Here is a 24,767-nt window from a genome sequence, read left to right on the forward strand (position 1 = left end):
AGCATTATTCAAGGTCAATTTAAACTATGTTTTTATCAGATAATTTTTTTATTCAAAGAATCAAGGCTCCCACTTAGTTTAGAGCTATGAATAGGGACCACTGTTGTGGCTTGTATTTGTTCCTGAAGTTATCATGCCTTCTTTAGAATAGTTTAATAAAAAGCAAATATTTGAGCACATAATTTTTTTCAAATGTCATACGCCTCAATCTGTCGAGTTTTAAATGAAACTGAAGGACACTCAAAGTCACTTTTGTCAAAGCCTTTTCCTATCATAACATATTTGATGATGCAAGATGTATTCCCTTGTGATGTCCAAGTGGTTGATAAACCAATTTGTGTGGAATATACAAGAACTATTCAGACTTTGTGGTTTCCTTAAATGAGATGAATAAGAATTTCTCTTTTCTGAATAGGACATAAAGTATGCTAGGCCTATTTTAGATGCTTCAGTGTGCCGAAGATGGTATTAAGTTTGGTGTTCATAAATTACTAATCTGGAATAAGAAGAGATTGAATGTATTTTGAAAACTTAAACCTGTTTCACCTGAACATGTTTAACTAGTTAATAAGAAACATCAAAAAGACAAAACCCTGAGATCAATGTTCATTTTTTTGTAAAGCTATTATTTGCTGTTTAAATTGGTTGTTCGGGTCTGTCTATAACATAAGTTTTAATAACCTAGCTCAAATGCAGATTTCTAATTTTCAATTAACATAGGAATAATTTTGTTTGCTAAAATAAAATAAATGAATGAATGACAAGTCTGAAACATGAAATGTTCTAGGTAGAACTTTTTAAAATTCCAAATTTCAAAAAAATCATGTGGCAACTGTATAGCTCAAGCTTTAAGTATTAACTTTTAACCTTTGACCTTACAGATTTTAACCAATGAAATGTCTCTTTAAACTTTAAAGGAAACAATGATAACGAGCGCCTGGCGATTGCTAGACAGCGAATTCCATATCGACTTGGTCGAGTAGTTGATGAATGGCTACTCGACAAAGGTAAAAAACATTGATTAAAACTTCAAATAAAAAAATAATTTGAACATAACCAAGTAGTACTTCATTGTAACACTAATAAACATAAAAAATAAATTTTCCGTAAAACTAAATTAAAAACAAATTTAAAACAGTAAAATGTAGATAGTAATATTTGCATTCCTTGTATAATAATTTCTATACATTTTTAGACGTACCAGCTGTTTAATAATCTTACCCTGTTAACTTAAGGTTAAAGGGACTGTTAAATATAATCCACTAACTCAATCTATGAAGGTACTCACAGCAAGCATTAACCCAAAATGATAAATCATTTATAGATTATATTACATGTTCCAGCCTCTAAATTATTAACTAAAATATATGTAGTTCTGATATCTTCATTATGGTCCTGAAAAAAACAACAACAAAAAAACTCTTGGTTTAAACTCTAGGCATCTTAAATAGTGGGCAATATGGATTGCCAGTCAAAATGAAGTCCCTTTAACGTTTGCAACCTTCTAAGAGCATTTGGGAACAAGCCCTAATTAAAACTGAACTTAAAGTTGTGTGCATGCTTTTTATGAACAGAGAGCAATCTGCTAAAACTGGATACTCAATTTGATGATATTGGTACTGTTGTGCTGAGGATTGCTGTTTGATGGAAATGTGCCATAATTTCTCCATTGGTTTGTGTATCATTGCTGAAGCTGCTTTTTACATCTGAAGCTATATTTTTTTTCATTTTATTTTGTTTTAATAGACTTGCTGAAAGCCAATCAGAAAAATCTTTTTGGATTTTTTTTTGTCTCTGACACGCTCAGTGTAAACTATGTGTTTCTTTTCAGTGTATTTGCCGGAAAACAGAATAATTCAAATAACAATGGACTATTGCCTTCAAAAAATACACATTTCTAAAGAAGAGCATATAGATACCTGTGGCCATTATGTGAATTATGAAATTTTTACCATAAATTTAAAATCAGATTTCAGCTGCTATAGATGAGTTTCTACCAGTGGTAATTTTAGAATGACAAATACTTGAAATATTAAATATCTCATTTTTAATTAAACAATTCAGACTTAAGAGACCAACAGTATAAGGTCTTGAGGTAAAAGGGGAAAGGAATCCACTAAAAATTAATTTATAATACATATCTTTGATTGGTCTTTTAGCAAAAGCACTACATTTATAATAAGTTGAGAATTTACAAGTATTTGCCAATGATTATGCATTTCATGGACACCTCATTTATAAGCAATGAATTATGAGTCAAATGCCTCTCTTATAGTTTATTGCTCTCATTATCCACCCCATGAAAGATTTGTTTTATCATCCTTTGTAGAATGTAGAGTTCACAGTCAACATTTTTGCATGTATGTAATATTATTTTTACAGGGCGTCAGCTCACAATCTTCAATAGCCAAGCAACCATAATAATTGGCGGGAAAGAGCAGGGCCAGCCCTTCCAGGGTCAGCTCTCTGGGCTTTACTACAATGGCTTGAAAGTTCTGAATATGGCAGCCGAAAATGATGCCAACATCGCCATAGTGGGAAATGTGAGACTGGTTGGTGAAGTGCCTTCCTCTATGACAACTGAGTCGACAGCCACTGCCATGCAGTCAGAGATGTCCACGTCAATTATGGAGACCACCACGACCCTGGCTACTAGCACAGCCAGAAGAGGAAAGCCCCCTACAAAAGAACCCATTAGCCAGGTGAGTACACAGATTTCATTTCTTCATTCTGGATCTGTGATTATGAAAGTGGACTTTTCTGCATACGTGGCTTTTCTAGAATGGGACTATTTCTGATCTCAAGCATTGTGGCTTTTTTAAGACTTGCTTAATATAATGAATTCAGTTTGAGGATGAAATGTGTATATGCTGTTGGTTTGTGGTTTGTGAACTTTTATTGATATATACTGCTTTGTGATGGTTTGTGTGTGGTTAGTTGATGGTCTTGATTCAATAACCTTGGTCTAGCCCAAGCTGAGGGGATTGTCTACTAATTACACAGGTCTTTCACTTTTTAAGTTAAATGAACGAGTCAAATAGTGAAGTATCTGAAAGGCCTTGTTCAAGCTCAGTACTTCATCAAAATAAAATAAAAGCAAATTGGAACATCTTAAAAAAGAAATTGCCTATAGCACGTCTATTGTATTTTGAAGTCTGAAAATTTTGAATTGGTAGGCATGTGGCTCTCATCGTGAACGATAAGTCTACTATTTTACTGTTTATGGGAAAAACACACTGTTAGTTTATCTGAGGACAAAGACCCAAAATATGGTACTTAAAAACTGTCTTGGGGGCTTCCCTGGTGGCGCAGTGGTTGAGAGTCCGCCTGCCGATGCAGGGGACACGGGTTCGTGCCCCGGTCCGGGAAGATCCCACATACCGCGGAGCGGCTGGGCCCGTGAGCCACGGCCGCTGAGCCTGCGCGTCCGGATCCTGTGCTCCGCAACGGGAGAGGCCACAACAGTGAGAGGCCCGCCTACCGCAAAAAAAAAACCAAAACTGTCTTGGGCCAACATATTTCATACATTATATAGCTAACTGCCCTCACCCATATTTAACTTCAATGAGCTTATTTTTCAATCTTATGTCTAAAATTTTTGAAAAACAAGTTTTAAATGTCACACTTGTACAAGTAGGAAGTATATTTATTCCATCAAGATATACTTACTGATTGCCTACTGTGTGTCAGGCACTGGCTTAAGTATTGGCATTACATCAATGAAGAAGAGAAAAAAAAACACCTGCCTCAGAGCTTACATTTCATAAAGGCTTTTAGAATGCTGTTGAAATTCTATTAAATTCTATTAGATCTCTGTTGACATTTATAGCCTTTGTACATATTCTGTTGTTAATGCTTTCAGAATTATGTGTTCTTCTTGGCCCAAACTTGACTGTTTGCTTTTGTTTTGTTTTTGGTAGTTAGTGAATGTCTCTAGTAGGTGCCATGTAAAGCTTTCCAAAGATATGATTCTTACTTTTCTAGAAAACCACGTACTAAAGAAGCAAGAATGACACCAATTATTTTTTAAATTGCTTTTATTTCAAATGTTTGAAATAGATCATGTGTCACATTTAGAAAGAGAGTAAAAGAAGATGAATTCTGTTCAGATCAGCACCCTATCTACTAATTAACATATGTTTACCAGAGAAAGAAGAAAATAGATTCTGATTTTTACTTTGAGTAGGAGGGAGTGGAAGGAACAGAATAGAGAAAGAGAAAATGTCCTAGAAGAAGAGAGATGACCAAAAAGTTGTAAAGTCTGTAAATTTATAAATGTAGTATTTCATATTATACACCTATATGCATCACTTTTTTCTTTCTTCTCTCTCCTTTTTTAAAATTTGCATTTGGTCACAAAGTAAAAGGGGCTGTCTCACAGGGTGTTCATCAATATGTATTTACCGATCACACTACATGTGCCATACACTGTTCTAGGCGCTGGGGATACATTAGGAACATCAAACAAAAAGCCCCTCCCTTATGAAATAGACATTTTAGTAAGAATGTGTGCTTAGAGTAAAATCATTTTGTTGATTTTCTGTGTCTTGTTTGGGTTTATAAGATTGTTAGTAATTGCACTTAGCCTCTTGGATAAAGACTTGTGTCTTTAGACAGATTTATGCATGCCCAACAGCTCCGTTTGATATTCTTTTCTGATACTTCACTAATGATTTGTTATTGTGTTTATTGGTTTACGGTTTATTTAACAATAAGCAGGTTATTAAGGCAAATCTGATATAGGAAAATGAAACACAGAGCTATGATAGACTATTTCCTTTATGTAAAATAATTCATAAGAGGACATTCTAGGACATTCGGAAATAGAAATGTTCTTGTGAATAAAATTTGAAATGATCAGATTTTTTTCTTAGTAGTCTTGTTTCATCGTTAATGAAATCACAGCTGCTTAAGTTACTAGGTAAACCAGATGTATCCCCAAATAAGGAAAGAATTATCAGCCTTACTTTTATGTTTTTTATCAATTAGTACTTGCTATGTATTAAGAAATTGTTTTTTAAGTAAACATTTGTAAAATAGCTATTTCATTTGCAAGTTAAACACCTAGAAATGAAGAAATTAAAAATTTATGCATTTTATAATATTAACTAATGTGAAAGGAAAACAGTTAACTGCCCATTAATTGCCAATGAAAAGAGTCTCTTTTACTGTAAGCTATAACATGTTTAAAGATAGCAGTGGTTTATGGAAGTAAATGATCTGATCAATTAATAATTACTTGGTTCATTTGAGGAGGTATTGACTTAAATAAAAGATTACTAGGTTCATTAAAAAATACATATTTTAAATCTTTAGATTTTTAACAGACCAATAACAGCAATTAAATAATTTGGATTAATATACTACAAATATTCAACAACAGTGTTTTAAAGTTGTACTAAAAGTTTTTAAAATTCTCTCTTGGGGCTTCCCTGGTGGCGCAGTGGTTGAGAGTCCACCTGCCGATGCAGGGGACACGGGTTCGTGCCCCCGTCCGGGAAGATCTCACATGCGGCAGAGTGGCTAGGCCCGTGAGCCATGGCCGCTGAGCCTGCGCGTTCGGAGCCTGTGCTCAGCAACGGGAGAGGCCACAACAGTGAGAGGCCTGCGTACAGCAAAAAAAAAAAATTCTCTCTTAAAAGGATATGTTTGTGATTACAGGTAATAAGATGTGAATGTATGGGGGAAAAACGACTAGGGAAGAAAGCAAATTATTTATTTTTGAGTAACAGAATAATTTGTTGTAAATTTACTTTACTTCACAGTTGATTTTTATCTTGCCCTCCAGCTACAAAGAGATTACTGATATATGTAGAATTTAAATGTTTGTTAGAATTGTCAAAGTCTTGACATTTAAATATGCAAGTGATTTGTAATGCTAATTCTAAGACTGTAACCTTTGACCTGCCTACTTTCATCAACCGCCTTACCAAATTGTGTACCAGGGAGGGTCATTTTATTTTTCAAAAGCCACACTGGACTGTTTTCTCAATCAAGGTGTATTTTCCTCAGCAATAGCTACAATGGCAATGTACTTTAAGGTGATTGCATGTTTTCGAACTCTGGAAACAGATTTTTGGTCAAGCAGAATTAAATTGGATTCATTTCAGATAGATGAGATGAGGTTTGTTCAGCCATCCTGCAGGGCAAGTAGTAGGGGAGAATTTTCAGTTTTCACAGAGTCAGAGAATATAAAAGAGTATTCACAAAATGTCATCCCATAAGATCCTGTTTACATTCCTACTTAGAAGTAAATGTGCTTTAAAAAGAAAAAAAAAGGTTTTCTTCTCTGAATGATGATCAATTTTAAGACTGATGTTTACTTCAGGAAGATATGATCTATGTCATGAAATAATGAGGACATTTACCAACCTTTCTGATTAAATGACTTTAAAAAATGTGAATGTAAAAATATTAACAGTACTTTTCATATGGATTATATAAAGTTGATAAAAATTTGTTTTACTTATGATATCTAATATCTAAATGTTTCCATAAGACCCACTCATCCTAAAAAAGAGAGACTTTCTATAAGGCTAATCTCAGAAAGTGAATATTTGCAAATAATTAACAGTATTAAGTTCTTCAGGATGCTGAGAGCTTCTTGGGATTTTTGATGGCTGAGTGTTCCCCCTTCTTCTGCATAATTTGCCAATGTCTTACAATGTATTTGTAGATTTACTTAAATGAGTAAAAGTACGCCAACATGCAAAGGGCAATATTCATTCCCTTTGGTTGCCGGTTTGTAAAGAAAGGAAATTATTTCTTTTCAGATCAAGATTGTGAAATTTCTTTTGGTCTATGCTTTGTATCCCATTTTGTGATATTGTGGTTCTTTCCTTCAAGAATATTTTACAAGTTACTTACATACCGTAGACAATATGGATCCCTTTTGCCTAGAGGAGGTATGGTAAAATAGATCACAGCGAATCAGGAGACCCGTTTCCAATTTCAACACAACCACCTACCTTTTCTGTGTAACTTGGACAGGTGGGTTAACCTCGCTGCACTTTGGCCTTGCGCTCTCTCTAAAATAAGTGGGTTTAGGAATCTCTTGAATTGTACTCAGCTCTAAAACTTCACTGACTCTAGTGATGATACTCTTAATTAGGTCTTCTGATGCTTATTTAATAAAGCATAGATTTCACCCTTGACTTGTACACAGTGTGGCATGCATCTCAGTTGGCCTGTATAGTCCTCTTGTGCACCTGGTGTACCGATGTAATTATTAATAGTATCCTTTTCTGACTCAAAAGCATCCCATTTTCGTCTATAAATTATATTCCATTCTACTTTTACAGCATATATAAAATCTATCTTTGCAAGGAAATCATACTTCATAAGAATAATAAATAGAGAAGCCCTGTCCTTTCATTCAGAGCAGAAGCTGATTCTGGTATCCTTACTTGGTTTCAAGAATCCATAGCCTTTTTCATCTTCTTTTCATCTCATTTCAAAAATCTTTTCATCTCATTTCAAAAGTCTTGAGAAGGGGGCTTCCCTGGTGGCGCAGTGGTTGAGAGTCCGCCTGCCGATGCAGGGGACACGGGTTCGTGCCCCGGTCCGGGAAGATCCCACATGCCGCGGAGAGGCTGGGCCCGTGAGCCATGGCCGCTGAGCCTGCATGTCCGGAGCCTGTGCTCCGCAACGGGAGAGGCCACAACAGTGAGAGGCCCGCGTACCAAAAAAAAAAAAAAAATCTTGAGAAAGGAGACAGAATAAGGCTTTGAGAGATTCTGGTTTTTGACTGGAGGGACTATAGTTTGCAATTCTTAGTAAGAAATTAAATTGTAGACTGGGGCAGAATCAGTAAATATAAATGAAATGTATTGGAACAATCTAGTTAGGCTTATTTCAGAGTGGAGGTAGCAAACCTACTCAAGAAAAGGAACTATTGAGGATTTAAAACATTGGTAGGTGGTCAGGACGTGTATCTTCATCTCCTACTGAAGTCATTGGCATTTGATTCCTATGGAATGTTCTGGAATGTTCCAAAAAGAATCCCAATTAGGATTCAAGCAAAAAAAGAGTGTTTGAATGTGTCACACACTGCTATTGCTTACTGGTGGCTTTGGAGATACTCATAAAAAATTAATACTATTTGTTTGAAAAATGTAAGCAGAGTGCACACATATTTCCATGAAAAATATCTAAAACTAACAAATAACATATTGTAACTTCAAAGAACAAAATTTTATTTTTTTATTAAAAGTATTAATTAACCTTAGCTGTGGCTTCATTATTAAAAAAATAACTGCATTACTTATAATTATGTGTGTTCCTGATAACTACTCTGCATTTTAAAGTACTAGTGACATGAATAATTAGTTTTATTTTCCCTAGTCCAATCATTCTGCTCAATTCACTTAAACTAATGTACATTTCTACTGCAAATTTTAGTGCATACTGAAAAGAAAAACACTTGGGTGTAGATTTGAAAATATATACAAAGGCATATTCTTCTGAAACTAAGAAGAATGGTGCTGGCTAAGAAAAGTGCAGCTCATTGTAATTTTAAATGTAGGTAAGCACTTCAGTTTAGAAGGTGTTTTTCCCCTCGTTGTGGGTAAGCAAAAGTTCTAGGATATATACATTTTAGAGTTTATTTTAAGAATTATTGTGTTCAGTGCATATTCTTTAGGGTCTGGAGGTTTCACTGGATGAAAAGGTGCTCTCGGTGGATGCAACCTTGGTTTTGAGACATCTTTGGACAAGGCTATTCTAGACAAAAGTAGCCATCCATCCACCCATCCATCCATTTATTCACTTAACGTATGTTTGCTGAGCACTTACTATATACCAGGCAATGTTCTAGTCACCGGAAATACAGCATTGAATAAAATTAGATTTTTCTGTACAACGCTCATATTCTAGTTAGGGGAGATGAACAATAAACCTTAAAACAGCATACATGGGATGTCAAGTGCTATAGGAATAAAGCAGAGAGGAGAGGGGATGCTTGTGCGTTGGGGCTGCGGGGGAAGCATAAGACGGGAATCTTTTCTGAATAGATATGGAAAGGTTATTAGTGATATGGCATCAATTATGAAAGAACATTGGGGGTGGGGGGGGGCGGGAACTCTGCATGCCCTGCCCTGTGTGGTCCTAAGGACACAAGACACTAACTAATAAGTGTCTTGTTAATTAAATCAGAAGAGTAATCAAATTCTAGGGATGTACGTGAATGAGGAAGAAATGAAGACTCAGAAAGTACAGCTTGGTATTATTCTTGTTATTTTACACGTGAGAAAAATTGAGGCAGAGAGAAACTAAGTAACTTCCCCAAGGCTATGCAGCCAGCTTCCTTTCAGAGTACGTTGGGGTGATCTGGTCCTCTGCCCTTAAATAGGTCCTCTGTCCAGAATCTCATCACTTCCTGCCTTCTCATATTCTAAACTAGCTCAAACTTCTCATATCCTCATATTCTAAACTAGCTCAAATGATCTCCACCCAGGTGTCAGGCTGCTCTTTCAAAAATGCAAATATGGCCTTAATACATCCAGGTATTCAGGACAAAGAGCAGATTCCTTGGATGGTTGTCAGGGTCCATTGTTCACAGCTGGCCTCCTGTCTGCCTCACTAGAAGTTTTATCTCCACTCCTCCACACTCTTTTCCCCGATCCTGTTGAACTACTAACAGAAACCTCTAGCGGTCACGCTGTTTCACACCTCTCTGTCCTCTGCCTGGAAAGCCCTTTCCTTTTTTCACCTACCTATTTCCCTCCTTCATACTCCTGCCAGTCTCTCTCAGTCTGATTCTGCCTTCTGAGAGCTGACAGTCTGAAGAAGCACCACTGGCAAGGGCTGTTAGGGGGCAGTATTGCACAGGGGTCAAGGGCAAGACTCCAGGGGCCTGAATGCCTACTTAAATGTCAGCCTTGGGCTTCCCTGGTGGCGCACTGGTTGAGGGTCTGCCTGCTGATGCAAGGGATGCGGGTTCGTGCCCCGGTCCGGGAAGATCCCACATGCCGCGGAGCGGCTGGGCCCGTTAGCCATGGCCACTGAGCCTGCGCGTCCAGAGCCTGTGCTCTGCAACGGGAGAGGCCACAACAGTGAGAGGCCTGCGTACCGCAAAAAAAAAAAAAAAAAAAAAAATCTCAGCCTTACTTTCCCTGCATACTGTCTATGTGCCCTAGGCAAGTTAGCCTCTCAATACCTCTGCTTCCCATCTATAAAATGGGGATGCTGGTTTCACAAGCTTATTGTGAGGATTAAATGAGTCAGTATAGTATGTGAACTATATACACTTACTGCTATTTGACAATTTGTATTACCAAAAAAAGAAAATTTCTTATGGTTCACCCTAAAATACAGAGAAGTAAAAAAATGTCTGACCCATGTAACCATTATACAAATGATAGTTACGTTTGAAAAGCGTTCCTCAAGTACACTGTATAAATTAAAGCATCTTTCTTACCTTTAAAGATATTTTCTCTGCCCTTGAAAACAGCTCTGAATGGATGTTTCTAAATCAGAACTCAAATGGTGTGGTATGTACTATGCTGAATTCTCTGTTGAACGTGTTTTCCACAAGGAGGCAGCACCATTCCCCTAGAACAAGGATGTGGGAAGGGGTGGGAGGCAGGAAATGATTCAGGGGGAGAGTTGTCACTGGCATTTAGTGGGAGAGGACCGTGGACCCTAAATATACTGCATAATGAAGAACTCTCCGCTATCCACTGTTAGTTGGTAGTGAAGAACTATCCGCTGTTTTACTCACCTCCACCCACCATCACCACCATCACCACCACCAACACCACAATCTCAAATCACTGTTGACGGAGCAGCCCAGAAATTTCATATACCTGTTTCCCAGCTGTTCTCAGACAGAAGCTCATTCATAATATGACACTGAATAGTGCAAATATGACTTCTATCACTATCCTCAATAACGTGTCTTGATTAAGGAGCTTAAAAGTCACGATATACTCCTTTTTCAACTTGGAAATGAAAAACTTCAAGTACTTCCAGCTGTGAGTTAGACCAAGTTGGGTTTATGATTCTTGATACAATTTCTTTTGATATCATTTTTATTACCATGGGGGAAATAGAATGACTTAAAACTCTGTATCTAATTAATATGTGGCAGTAATTTCAGTGAGCATTTTCTCAGAAAGAACTGGTGAGGTTGGCTCCCTTTCTGATACTTCAAGTCTCAGTTGTAGGACAAAGGAATATCTTTTTATTATTAACAATGCTTTTTCTTCTTTCATGATATATGTTAAACAGTAAGTATTGTTCAATAAACTAATATCAAGATTAAATTTAAATCTCTATGATTTTTTTTTATTGAAGTAGAGTTGATTTACAATGTTGTGTTAGTTTCAGGTGTACAGAAAAGTGACTACATATATGTATATATATGTATGTAGGTAGGTATATATATATGCTTTTTCAGATTTTTTTCCATTATAGGTTATTACAAGATATTGAATATAGTTCCCTGTGCTATACAGTAGGTCCTTGTTGTTTATTTGTTTATCTCTTTTATATATAGTGTGTGTATCTGTTAATCCTCAACTTCTAATTTATGCTTCCCCCTCCGTTTCCCCTTTGGTAACCATAATTTTCTTTTCTATGTCTGTGAGTCTATTTCTGTTTTGTGTAAGTCCATTTGTATCCTTTTTTAAATAGATTCCACACATAAGTGATATCATATGGTATTTGTCTTTCTCTGTCTGACTTACATCACTTAGTATGATAATCCCTAGGTCCACCCATGTTGTTGCAGATGGCATTATTTCATTCTTTTTCATGACTGAGTAATATTCCACTGTATATATGTATACCACATTTTCTTTGTCCATTCATCTGTCAGTGGACATTTAGGTTGCTTCCATGTCTTGGCTATTATAAATAGTGCCACTATGAACATTGGGGTGCATGTGTCTTTTCGAATTAGAGTTTTCATGTTTTCCTGATATATGACCAGAAGTGGGATTGCTGGATCATATGGTAACTCTATTTTTAGTTTTTAAAGGAACCTCCATACTGTTTTCCATAGTATCTGCACCAATTTACATTCCCACCAACAGTATAAGAGGGTTCCCTTTTCTCCACACCCTCTCCAGGATTTGTTATTTGTAGATATTTTAATGATGTACTTTCTGACCAGTGTGAGGTGATACCTCATTGTAGTTTTGATTTGCATTTCTCTAATAATTAGCCATGTTGAGCATCTTTTCATGTGCCTGTTGGCCATCTGTATGTCTTCTTTGGAGAAATGTTTATTTAGGCCTTCTGCCTGGTTTTTGATTGTTTTTTTAATATGGAGCTGTATGAGCTGTTTGTATATTTCGGAAATTAATCCCTTGTTGGTCACGTCATTTGCAAATGTCTTCTCCCATTCTGTAGGTTGTCTTTTCCTTTTGTTTATGGTTTCCTTTGCTGTGCAAAAGCTCTTAAGTTTAATTAGGTCCCATTTGTTTACTTTTGCTTTTATTTCCATTACTCTAGGAGATGGATCCAAAAACGTATTGATGTGATTTATGTCATAGAGTGTTCTGCCTATGTTTTCCTCTTAAGAGTTTTAAGTTTTAAGTCTGGCCTTACATTTAGGTCTCTAATCCATTTTGAGTTTATTTTTGTGTATGGTGTTAGGAAGTGTTCTAATTTCATTCTTTTACCTGTAGCTGTCCAGTTTCCCCAGCACCACTTATTGAAGAGATTCTCCTTCCTCCATTGAATATTCTTGCCTCCTTTGTCATAGATTACTTGACCATAAGTGCATGGGTTAATTTCTGGGCTTTCTATCCTGTTCCATTGATCTATGTGTCTCTTTTTCTGCCAGTACCATACTGTTTTGATGACTCTAGCATTGTAATACAGTCTGAAGTCAGGGTGTGTGTGATTTCTCCAGCTCCATTCTTCTTTCTCAAGATTGTTTTGGCTATTTGGGGTCTTTTGTGTTTCCATACAAATTTAAATTTTTTTGTTCTAGTTCTGTGAAAAAATGCCATGGGTAATTTGGTAGGGACAGCACTGAATCTGTAGATTGCCTTCGGTAGTAGATGATTTCTTAAATTTTTATTATTTAGTACCTATATTAGGTTTTCTTATCAGTTAGCATCACTGAAAAGTTCCCCAACAAGAAAAATATATTAACATCGTTAGGCTGGAACCTCAAGAGGAGATCTAGTTAATTCATCTGCCCCTATACAGCACTAACCGAACAGTTTTCACTGTCTTCTCATCATCACTGTTCTCTTTATGTAGGCTCTCAAGCAGACAAATAACACCGGTGTTAACCAATAGTTTCTCCGTTAGCATAGTAAATGGTAATTAAAACAAATGAAAACATAGCAGTGTATATTTGTTTTTATTAACTTACTTATCTTCAGCCATGATGTATGTTACCTATAAATCTGCAATACTTTTGTTTAAAATTATGACTTAGCAAATATCTTTTGTGTACCTAACATATAAAATGCACTTTGCAAGGTATTGAATTCCTGAGGATGAGTGTGAGGTACCTAGAGATACAGAGTTGTACAACAAGAACCAACCATTTCTCAGATATGTAGAGACTCCATACATGAAATGTAAAGTGCCCTAAATCAACAATAGTAAAGCTTTTGTACATCGCAGATGTACAGTCTGTTATTAACAGCATCACTGGCACAATTGAAACTCTGAAACAAATTGAAAGGGCGGAAGATATTTTAGTCTTTTTTTAATAGCAAGTGATTTGAAGCAACACCCTTTTATTACTTAACATGTCCTGAGTGTTGGCAACGTGCTAGACACTACTCTGAGTCTGAAATTACCCACATTCTGTGGAAAACTTTTTCTAAAATGAATGTTATCATCTGTCTATAGGTTTGATAGGGTAGCTGGTGGTGCAGGCCCCTTTTGTCCTCTTTTAAGATTTTCCTAGTCAAGAGGGATGTGGAGGCTCCCCTGAAAGGCATGTGGGGGAGCCGAATCACCTCCGTCGCTCCATGGAATAAATACTGTGCTGTTGAGGAAGCCTGGATGCTGCTGGTTATGTGTGTGAACTCAGCGTTGGACTCTTGTATGGAGTAAAACATGAGCCAGTAGTAAAGGGAACTTTAGAATCATGTTTATCGTGGTGACAGATTCTTTAGATCAGCTAAATTTGCATGAGCAAACATCTTAGTATAGCATCTGGCACAAAGTAGGTGGTCATTGTTTCCTTCCTTAGCATCCTCGTTTCCATTCTGCCACCACTCTTCTTCCTTCTCTCTGTTTGCTCCTTTTTTTCCTTTCTTCCTTCCGTGTGTGCCAGACCCCGTTCTAGGCATTGCAGATTCAAAGAAGATGACGCAAATCTCAAATACGAGAAATGGGCCTGAATTTGATCAACACCATCCAAGGACTATGTAACAAATATATTCAACTATAGATTCCCTGAGATACTGGCAGGTAACCACATGAGGAGTCTCTATCTGCTGTACCATGTTAAGCCAGCTCTTACGAGATCTTCACTAAATGTAACCCAGCATGAAACATTCAGCAGGAAAACTTTGGACCTGGAACTCTTGAGGGAAGCTTATTTTCATATTTTCTACACCTCTTAGCTTACCTCTACGGTAACTATCCCTGAATGTGTATCAAAAGATTGTGTGTACAGCTAGATTACAGTGTAAGTACTTGTGTCCACAGGTCCAAAGAGAGTATCAGTTTCTTTCAAAAGAAAATAGAAAATATTCACATTCCACTAAAGGGAGTTTCTCTTGTTCTAATGCCCATATTTCAGAAGTAAAAAGGATTCGTCAAGATTCTCTCACATTTTGTGGTGAATTTCCTGTATCTGACCTTTCCCTGCACAGCATCAACTGGCCATTAGTAATAATTCTAGACAGAGTCAACATGGTGATCCATAACAACAGATGGAAAATAAGACATCACAAGGCAGCCAAATGACCCACTTATTCTGTTATGATCTGATGGCTTTCTACTATCCAAAGTAAGCATTTTCATTATAGTTTTAGATAGAGGTTTAATTATATTTATGACTGAAGTTGTCTGTGGTTTATTTCATTGCCTCATTGTCTTATATACTCTTGTCATTGTGACTTTGCATTCCACATTATTTGGAAACTTGATTCAGAAAAGGGAAAAAAAAAAGAGCATGTTACTTAAAGTACCCAATCTGAAATTTATCATTGGTACGCTAGCAGTAGTAAACAAAATACAACCTCCCATTTTCAGTCTTTGCAGTGTTACTCCCTCGGCCAGCAATGTCCCTGTTTCCTTCTTTTTTCCTGTGCTGCAACTGTACCTGTGATCTTACTCACAGTAATTGACTCTACCTTTGTAAAGTTCTAAAGCTTTGCTAATGTTAATGGTATGAGATGATTTTAGACCTTGCATTTCACTTGAAGCTTTCCGGAACAAGCCTAAGCAGGATGCATTTCTTGTTTTCATAACACTTTGGAAAAACAGGTAAATATATATTCAGATAAGTAGACATACAGATAGTTATTTATCTATCAGAGCCTTTAACTTTTATTTCATTTTCCTTTTTGACAAGCACCTGAAAGTCCAAAACTATGCCCTATTCACCTGTGCGGGCTCAGCACCTAAGGTGCTTGTGCAAAATGGACACTTAGTAAATAGTTTTTGCATAAATAAATTATGAACACCCAAAGTGCATATCCCAACGCTGAGATAAATACGGAGTGCTGCCTAGTGGTAAATTTTCCCGGACTGATCAATAGTTGCAGAGAATAAAGATGGTACATGTAAGAAGGGAACAACAGAATTATTCCTTCATATGCAGGGTAAATACAGAGTTTTAAAACAAAGGGTGATGTCGTTTTTAAGTATATGCAGTCTCACTTAATAGAAAGGCAGGAATAGGATATATAGGAGGCAAATTCTCATTTCAGTTTGTGTTACCAACATTCACTTAAGTTGAGGAAGGATAGTCCAGTAGTTGTCCCTAAGGTGGAAAAGACAAGGGTACAAAGCAGTATAATTTTGACTGACAGGTTACAGATTAGTGGGTGTAACATGCTTTTCCAGAGGTTGAATACCGTCTCATCAGTTTGGGGTTATGGTGGTTTACCTAGGTGGGGAAGGGGCAGTGTTGATGGTCCCCCCTTTAGAGGAATATTTTATCCCTGGCATAGTTTAGAATTGCTGATGCACTGTAAAAAAAAAAACAAAAGCAGGCTGACTTGTAGTAAGATTTAGTATTGCTTTTAAATTATCTACAGCAAAGCACCCCCTGTTGTCTGCCCCAGAAGCTGACCTCCCCACAGTCAGATTGTTAACAGTCACTTCAGAATTGCGTGTAGTATTTGGACCATTTTGAAGAGGCAGGAACTCACATTTTCAAACCATTTTTCCGATTTTTTTATATCTCCAGCTAATTTTGACAAGCTGAATAAACAGGTAAAAATAGGAAACCAACGAGGAAGCCTCGTACTGTGAGACCCATTACAGACCCACTTTTGCACCAGAGACTCGACAAGGCTTCAAGAAAAGCTGGGCATAGGCTTGATATTTAGACATTGACTATTGCTGGAAAACAGAACTGGGGAAAGTGTATAATGTTCTGGAAAGATAGTCACTGCTGAATTTAAGCATGTAAAAACTGATATTTTCACTGGCAATTTCAAACGAGAACTGAGTACAAAGAACTAGAGAATTAAACGAAGAGATTAGAGGGACATGCTGGCATAACACTAATTGGACACAAAGACTTAAATGAAGTTTGGGGAGTGGAGTGAATTCCTGATGATAGACAAATCTAGACAAAGCCTAGGAAATTTCAAAGGAATTTATTCTTGCTGTGTGGGTTATTTGAAAACTACAATATATTTAAATGGGTGGTACCTCAAATTGCAAGTAATAACATTAATTATAACCTGCTCTTTTACCCTAGTTCTGAGGCTAATAACAGGATGCTGGCAAAATTTACTTTTATGCTTTGCTGAATGTATGCAAAACAAGTGGGAATCATTGTTAAATTATTTTCATTAAGCTATCACATGCACATGAAAACAAATCAATATGATTTAGAAGATGATATATGTGTAAACAGTAGCAACCTTACTACCCCTAGTCTTACTTCCCCGAGATGATACCTTTTCACAATTCTTTTGGTAATTATTTCCATATCTCTAAATAATATGCTTACATTTCCAATTTTTTATCCCTTTTATATAATATTTATGCAATCTCCAGAAAGAAAACTGAAGATTAGTTCCTGGCCTTAATCCCTTCATTTTCCTTTTCTTCTTTTCCTCTGAATTTTGTTCATATATTAGTTATTTTTGTCACTTTAAATAGTATATTTATATCTCTAATCCATAACAACAGATGGAAAATAAGACATCACAAGGCAGCCAAATGACCCACTTATTCTGTTATGAACTGATGGCTTTCTTCATTGATGAACAGTGCATTATGAGGTCAGAAATATAAGACCATTTCTAAGATTCCATTTAAGATACGATATTAGAGAGAATGAAGGCTATTTATGAATGAAGGCTTATATCTCTATTTCTCATTCCATTAATATACAACAGTATCTCTTGAGTATCCGCATTAGTAAGGTAAATATATTGTACACCTACCTGTTCCTCTAGCTTCCCTAGATCTCACCATCTCATTATATTTCCAGAGATTTTAACATACTGTTTGGCAACCACAACTACATCTTCCATATTTTATCTATGAGGAGTATAAAGTGGAAAAGCAATAAAGCAGATTGAGATTATCATTACTATGTAAATATTGTCCAATGCCCATTTCACTTATGTGTTAAGATTACGTTCATTTTCTTATGGGTCCAATATTATATTACCTGGACTGCTCAAAGGAGAATTTCCTCAGGGTCAGGTTCAAATGGATTCCTTTCCATCCTATCAATTGCTTATAATCAGGACATTCTATTTTGCTTCATATTTCAATTATACCTGTCTTCCATATTTTTTTTTCCAGAAGTTCCTCAACATCTTTTTTCCTTACATTTCTTCCTTTACTTTTATTGGATCATCACTTTAAATTCCCAATCACTCTTTGAGTTCTATCAAATCTTTCCTTTCGCCCCCCAGAGATCTCCTATCTGTGCTTTCCGTTCTTCAGCACCAGTGTTACTGCTTGCTCTTGAGTGTGACAGGAGACCCTATTCAGGTTGAGAGTGGTCAGAGCTTGTAGGGTGGTCGACTTTTCCTTGGAAATGGCAGACATGGAGCAGACATCCTAATGCCAGAATGAAGAGAACATTCATAGTAAGAGCCTTGCCTTTCCTTGGACAATTTCTTGGTTTTAAGAGAAAAATGACCTGGATTTTCATTTGTTGGTTTGTTTTTGCTTTGGGGTCAAAAAGCTACTGTTATATTTTAGGTGGTTATATTAATTATCTATCTCTGTGTAACAAGTTATCTCAAAATTTAGTAGCTTAAACTAACAGACATTTATTCTCTCACAGGTTTTTTGGTTAGGTGAATCTGGGTGAAGCTTACCTGGGGGCCTTGGGCTCACAGTCTCTCATGAAGCTGGAGTGAAGGCTGTTGACCTAAGCCTGCAGTCTCATTTAAAGGTTTGACTGGAGGGTGGGAATTCACTTTCCAGTTCACTTACATGGCTGTGGGCAGGCCTTATTCTCTCACATGTGGGCAGAGGGCTGCTTCATGAATGCTGGCAGCTCACTTCCCCCAGGGCAAGTGATCTTAGAGAGGAAGGAGGGTTGGGGGTAGAGTCTGGGGCTTACTTAGGATGGGAGCCACAGACTTTTCATAACCTAATCTTAGAAGTGACATTCCATCATGACTGCGGGTAGTCTGGCCCCTCCATACCCAAGGGGCGGAAATAACACAAGGGCGTCAATGCTAGGAGCTGAGCGTCTCTGGAGACCTAGAGCCTCTCACAGTGTCAGAGAGTAGAGGGTGCCAACCGATATGACTTTTGTGTATATTTTCTGCCTGTCTCCTTCCAGATCATCTCCAGATTGGCTGTCACTGACTTTATCCCCTGTACCTCAATGCATTGTATTCCAAGCTGTGCATTTTTCTGCTTATCTCACTCATCAACTCTTTTTCAGCCACTTCTAGTCTTCTACTCATGTTTGGAAATCTCTTTATTTTGTTGACTGCATACTTTTTCTCTTCACTGGTAGGCTTTACATACCGTATCTGTTCTTCTAGCTTTTGTTTTAGTGGGGCCTCAGGAGGGAGAGACACAAAAGCATCAGTATTCTCCCCCAACTTGAACTGGACGTTGAAATTGGTACCGTGATGAGAGGAAATTAAATGTGTTGGTACTGCGTTTAGTCCCTATGCAGAAAAGAATGCCCTTTGCTTTTCACATTCAAAACACAGATGAGAAGTCTTCTCTATATCCACAATTGACTGAGTTTTCAAATTTTAACAAAACCCGAAATATGAAGAAAACAACGTTCTTTATAATTTCTGAGTTCTGAGCTTCCTACTCTTTCCCCTCACTAACTTAACCTTCTGAAGCAGTTCCTGCTTGCTTGAGTATTTATGGTATTGCATTTCTACAACCTTTTAATCTTCTCAGTTTGACAAAATTTAGCAATAATCATTTGGACTCAAAGAGCAATCGCAAAACTTCTAAATGGCTCTGTGGTTGACAAGGCCTGAGTTCTTCGGCATTATTTTATTGTCATTCATTTTTGATGGTTGGAAGGAGATGATGTGGTAAGCCAGCAAAATAGCCTTCATTCTCTCTACTATCTTATCTTCAATGGAATCTTAGAAATGGTCTTATATTTCTGACCTCATAATGCACTGTTCATCAATGAAGAAAAGCCAGAATGGAAAGCCAGGTGTAGTTTTGTCTTGGTGTCCAATTTCAATTTGTTCCAGAGAGTCAGGAACAGAAATATTAGAGAGAGATTAGAGGGGTGTTAGAAAGAGAGGAGGATTTTTGTTATTCCTACATTCCAGGGTTTTTTTTACTTTGACTTCAAAAGACATTTTCCAGTTAATTCCAATGGCAATTAGAGCAAAATTACTGCTTGCTTTGCTAAAAAGAAACTCAGAAACTAATACAAATACAAAGGAGAGAAATATTTTACATTCAAACCTAACCATACATGACATTTAATAGCCTTGTGTAGTTATCACCTAATTTTTATCATTTCAAAGTTAACTGTTCCTCACTACTTAAAGAAAAGTATTCTATTTATTTAATTAAATTGATTAAAATAAATTTTGTTTTACCCTTTTTTTAAAGTCCCCCACTTACTTTGTGTATCAATTAGTTTTTGCTATGTTGCAAACTGCCCCAAAACTTTGTCACTAGAAACATTTATTTAGCTCAAGATTCTGTGATTCTGCAATTTGGACTGAGCTCAGCTAGGTGGTTTTTCCATCCTTAGCCAGGTTTGGCTGATCTCAGCGGGTCTATTCATATGTCGATGATCCACACTACCGGGTTGGCTAGGGACTGGTTGATCTCAGATGGATCACTTGGGACAGTTTATCTATATTCCACATGTGTCTTACGCTCCAGAAAGCCAGCTCAATCATATAGTTCCAGGAGTGAGAGTGGAACTGTGCAAAATCTCTTGAGCCCAGGCTCAGAACTTGCATAACACTGCTTCTGCTTCATTGATAAAGCAAATCATGAGGTCAGCCCAGATTCAAGGAGAGGAATTATAAGAAATGTGGCCATGTTTGTAATTGATCACAACTTAAGAAATGTGACCTGTATTAATGTTTATGTTCCAGCCCACCAAATGATAAAATCATGTTGTCACATACATTTTTTAATAGTTAAAAAGTCAAATGAAGACAAATGTGTATACAGAGTTGTCAAAATCTGAAAAATTTGGATTAACATTTCTAGTACTGTATATTTCAGTCCTACCCACTCTCCTGTGAAGACGGTCTCCTAGTGTGTTAGGTGCTGTTATCCATTCCTTCCTGGGCACATGCAGTATTGGAACAGTTCATTTGTTCAGCTGACAGCAGGTGCTGTTTAACTCCTGTAGTTAGCTTTCTCCCCTTTCCTCCTTAGAGGTATTCATCAGCAAACTTTGATGGTCAAAAATCACATTATTCAAAGATCACTCTAGTACAAAGTACATGAATCTATTTTGAGATACAGAGTATAGATATGGATATAGGTATAAATATAAAGATATAGATATAGATATGCTTTTCATGTTCTTGATTAAATAAGCATGCCATTGTCACTGTTTCTATATCTCCTTTACACATAAACCCACATACCTCCATATTTTCCTCAATTTTATATATTACATTATTTTTCTCTAAGTATATGCTTTCTGGTTGTCATAATTTTCCTTTTTTTACTAATTTTTTTCTTTCAAGCCATTAGGCTAAAAAGATGCCAAAACTTAAACTAAGGTCATTGTTTTTCCCCTCTGAGGATAAGCATATTATCTGAATTGCAATATGTCTCCAGAAATTTGCTTTTAATTCACCTTGACGTTCCTATAAAATCTTAAACGTCTGACAGAAATTAATAGCATGTTTTGTTTCTCAGTCTAAACACGTTTTTAAAGAAATGGAACACTCCCTTTCTAGTAAATAGGTAGAGAGAGTGAAACTCTGTGTGGGAAGGAAAAGCCAGATAGTTGGAATTAGAAAATATGCATTATGGACTGAATGTTTATGTTCCCTCAAACTTCGTATGTTGAAACCCTATCCCCAAAGTGATGGCATTAGAAAGTGGGGCCTTTGAGAGGTAATTAGGATTAGATGAAGTCATGAGGGTGGAGCTCCCATGAGTGAGATTAGTGCCCATATAGGAGAGAGTTTGCTTCCTCTCTGCTCTCCTCTGTGTGAGGACACTCTAAGAAGTCAGCAGTCTGAAACACAGAAGGAGGTTCTCACCAGAACTCAACCTTGCTGGCACTCTGATCTCGGACCTCTAGCCTCCAGAACTGTAAGAAACAAATGTCTGTTGTTTATAAGCCACCCAAGGTATGGTATCAATACTTTGTTATAGCAGCCTGAACTGAATAAAACAATATGGTACCTTGATTCAAGTGGTATAACTCTTAGAAGAGCAGAAACACCGATACTCAAATGCAGATACCAGGGGAAAATCTCACAAAGCTAAAAAAAGATGTGCTTTGGAAATTATCCAAACTTCTGATTTAACTTCCCCATATTTAGCCTCTCTTATGGCAAATAATCAAGTTATGTTGGCTTTTCTTTCTTCCTGAGATGTGCAGTCAATAAAATGTTCTCATTTTAGTATCACATACCCTCATTGTTGTGTGATGAAATGGAGAATGAAATATAAAAAAGGGATATGACTTCAACTCTATTTAAGACAAATAGAACCAAGCTTTTATTTTCAACTTAAAATAGTAAATTGAAGTTTTGAATTACACTCTAATGCAGGCCAGTTGTTTCTACTAAAATCTACGTATTAGTTAGACTATGTATAAATTATCCATGTAGACTTTAGGAACAGTACTCAAATCAACACAGAAAATACATTTTCAGAAAGGAAAGGGAATGTGATAGAAATAATTAAGGCATAGTTCTATATTAGTATGAGCAATACACATAACCACATTCAAACATTAGCATTATTTCATCCATTTACTAAATAAATATGTGTGAAACATGTAGTATAGGAAAGGCACTATTCTAGGTAGTGTGGAAACAGTAATAAAAACAATGGGTTAAAAACTCTGCCCACATCATCCTTGCATTTTAGTGAGTGGAGAAAAATATGAGGAAATTGTATAAGCAAAGTATATCATCTATTAGATAATGGTAAGTGCTGCAGAAAACAATATTAGGAAAGGAAACTAGGTAGTAACTTCATAAAAAACAACCATGTGAAAGGCCTTCTTTGACAGGCTTAATTACCATCAAATATTCATTTAAAATGCCAATATTAGATGATATTACCACTGAATCACTCATTTCCAATTGTGAATGCCTCAACCATGACCTCATAAAACCTTCCTTGTAGCTCCACACAGTGTCTATGCCACCTTGAATTCATTTTTTGGCCCACACTCCTTTGTTACTAGGAATGAAAACACAGACTATTTCCCCAGGAAACAGTATGTGCACAGCACAGTCTACATGCAATTTGATTATTTTAGAGCTCTCCCGAACTTTATCCACAGAATCCAGTTAAAAAATCTGAAGTCACTTTAAAGTTAAACTTGCTAAAGTTGTGCACTACTGTAGTAACAAATGCCTTTACATGAAAGCAAAAATATGTCAGATTGGAAAGAACTCAGCCTTTCTGTAAAGATGATTATAAGAAGATTTCAGTAAAGATTTGTGGTTTCCATTTTATATTAGTCTGCTGTAGCTGCTATAACAAAACAACACAGAGTGAGTTGCTTAAACAACAGACATTTGTTTTCCCATGTTTTTGGATGTTGGGAAGTCCAAAATCAAGGTGCCAGCTGATTTGGTTTCTGGTGAGAGGTCTCTTCCTGGCTTATAGATGGCTGCCTTTTCACTGTCTTCGCATGGTCTTTCCTAGGGGCATGCATCTGGAGAAAGAGAGAGATCTCTTTGTCTTCCCCTTCTTATAAAGTCACTAATCTTGTTGGATTAGGGTTCCACCCTTATGACTTCATTTAATCTTAATTACCTTCTAAAGGCTTTACCTCCAAATGCAGCCACATTGGGGGTTAGGGTTTTAACATACGGATTTTGAGTGGACACAATTCAGACCATAGCATACCCTGAACTTGAAACAGACTTGAGCTCTCAAGTTGGAATTTTAGTGTACATCACCAAAAAACTACAAATCCAATCTCAATGACCTAACCATACTTCCTTTGTAAAATTCTCTAAAATTGAATTTCCTTTCCTTTCCTCCCACCATCAGACTATTACTCTACTTTGAATGTTGACAAGACAGTAGCCCAGCCAGTCTTGTCTCCAGTCCTAAGCACTGCCACCTAATTAATTCTAGCAGTATCACAGTAAAGTTTCAGGTCAAATTTCCCATCCTCCAGGACAGCCAAAGAAAATCTTAACTGTTCTAATTTATGTAGGGAATGGACAAGAGCATATTTATTACTAATGAGCAAAGGTGTTTTTTCTCTCTGGCACATATCATCAAGACTTTCAGCATATGTAGAAATTCATACTCTTCCTAACAGTAATGACTGGATAGCTGCAATGAAACGGTACATGTATCATATTGTATTATTCTCCAAGAGGAATCTTCAAATTGAATGGTAGATATTGTCTCAACTGTCTCTTTTTTAAGCCCCATATTGAATTCTTTTTAACACATTTCATCTGTTACAATGGATGATATATTCACTCTTTTTATGATTGCGTAGGGGGCAATTGTGTCTTTCATTTTATCAGAATTAGTACATTCCTAAGGCAGGCCAGAGACATTCATTCGGAACTAGCAAGATCAGAAGACATGTTCTGCAATAAAAATGCCTCTTCTGTAAGTGGCGAGTTAAGGGCTGGGAATTAGATTTATCTTTCAATACTTCTCACTAAAAGGGTTGAACTTCTAAACAACCCCAAAGTGATGTAGACATGGAGAGCATTTTGAGACACATTTCTAGCACTTAACAGCACTTGGTCATTTTAGATGATGCATTTGGATGAGACAAATTGCATTGCTCTTCCTTGTGCATTAATATTTTCTAAGTACACAATTTGGTATATGGAGAGCAAGCAATTAGCCTCAGACAACAGGAGAATTGGCAAAATGATACTTGTTCACTCTTTCCATCCTCATTGAGTTAAAAGATTTCTAAATTCTGTATTTTCTGGGTGCCTAGGTGACTGTACTTTAAACTGAAAAAATAACTAAAAATCTGGCTAAGGAAATTAAGTTTTACTAAT

General features: G+C 36.7%; 1 protein-coding gene across 25 annotated transcripts in view; it reads left to right on the top strand.

Moving 5' to 3' along the window:
• NRXN1 (neurexin 1) overlaps positions 1-24,767 on the top strand; it is a 1,121,405-nt gene that overhangs the window by 980,657 nt on the left and 115,981 nt on the right. For 15 of the 25 annotated variants that reach the window (XM_067702999.1, XM_067702998.1, XM_067703003.1 and 12 more), the window contains 2 exons: positions 918-1,007; positions 2,383-2,702. In XM_067702999.1, coding sequence (XP_067559100.1) covers positions 918-1,007; positions 2,383-2,702 — 410 coding nt within the window. The remainder of the gene's footprint in view (positions 1-917; positions 1,008-2,382; positions 2,703-24,767) is intronic. The other 10 variants (XM_067703012.1, XM_067703011.1, XM_067703017.1 and 7 more) reach the window with 1 other exon arrangement.

This window comes from Pseudorca crassidens, chromosome 14 (assembly GCF_039906515.1).
Source record: "Pseudorca crassidens isolate mPseCra1 chromosome 14, mPseCra1.hap1, whole genome shotgun sequence".
In the NCBI taxonomy this organism is placed as follows: Eukaryota; Metazoa; Chordata; class Mammalia; order Artiodactyla; family Delphinidae; genus Pseudorca; species Pseudorca crassidens.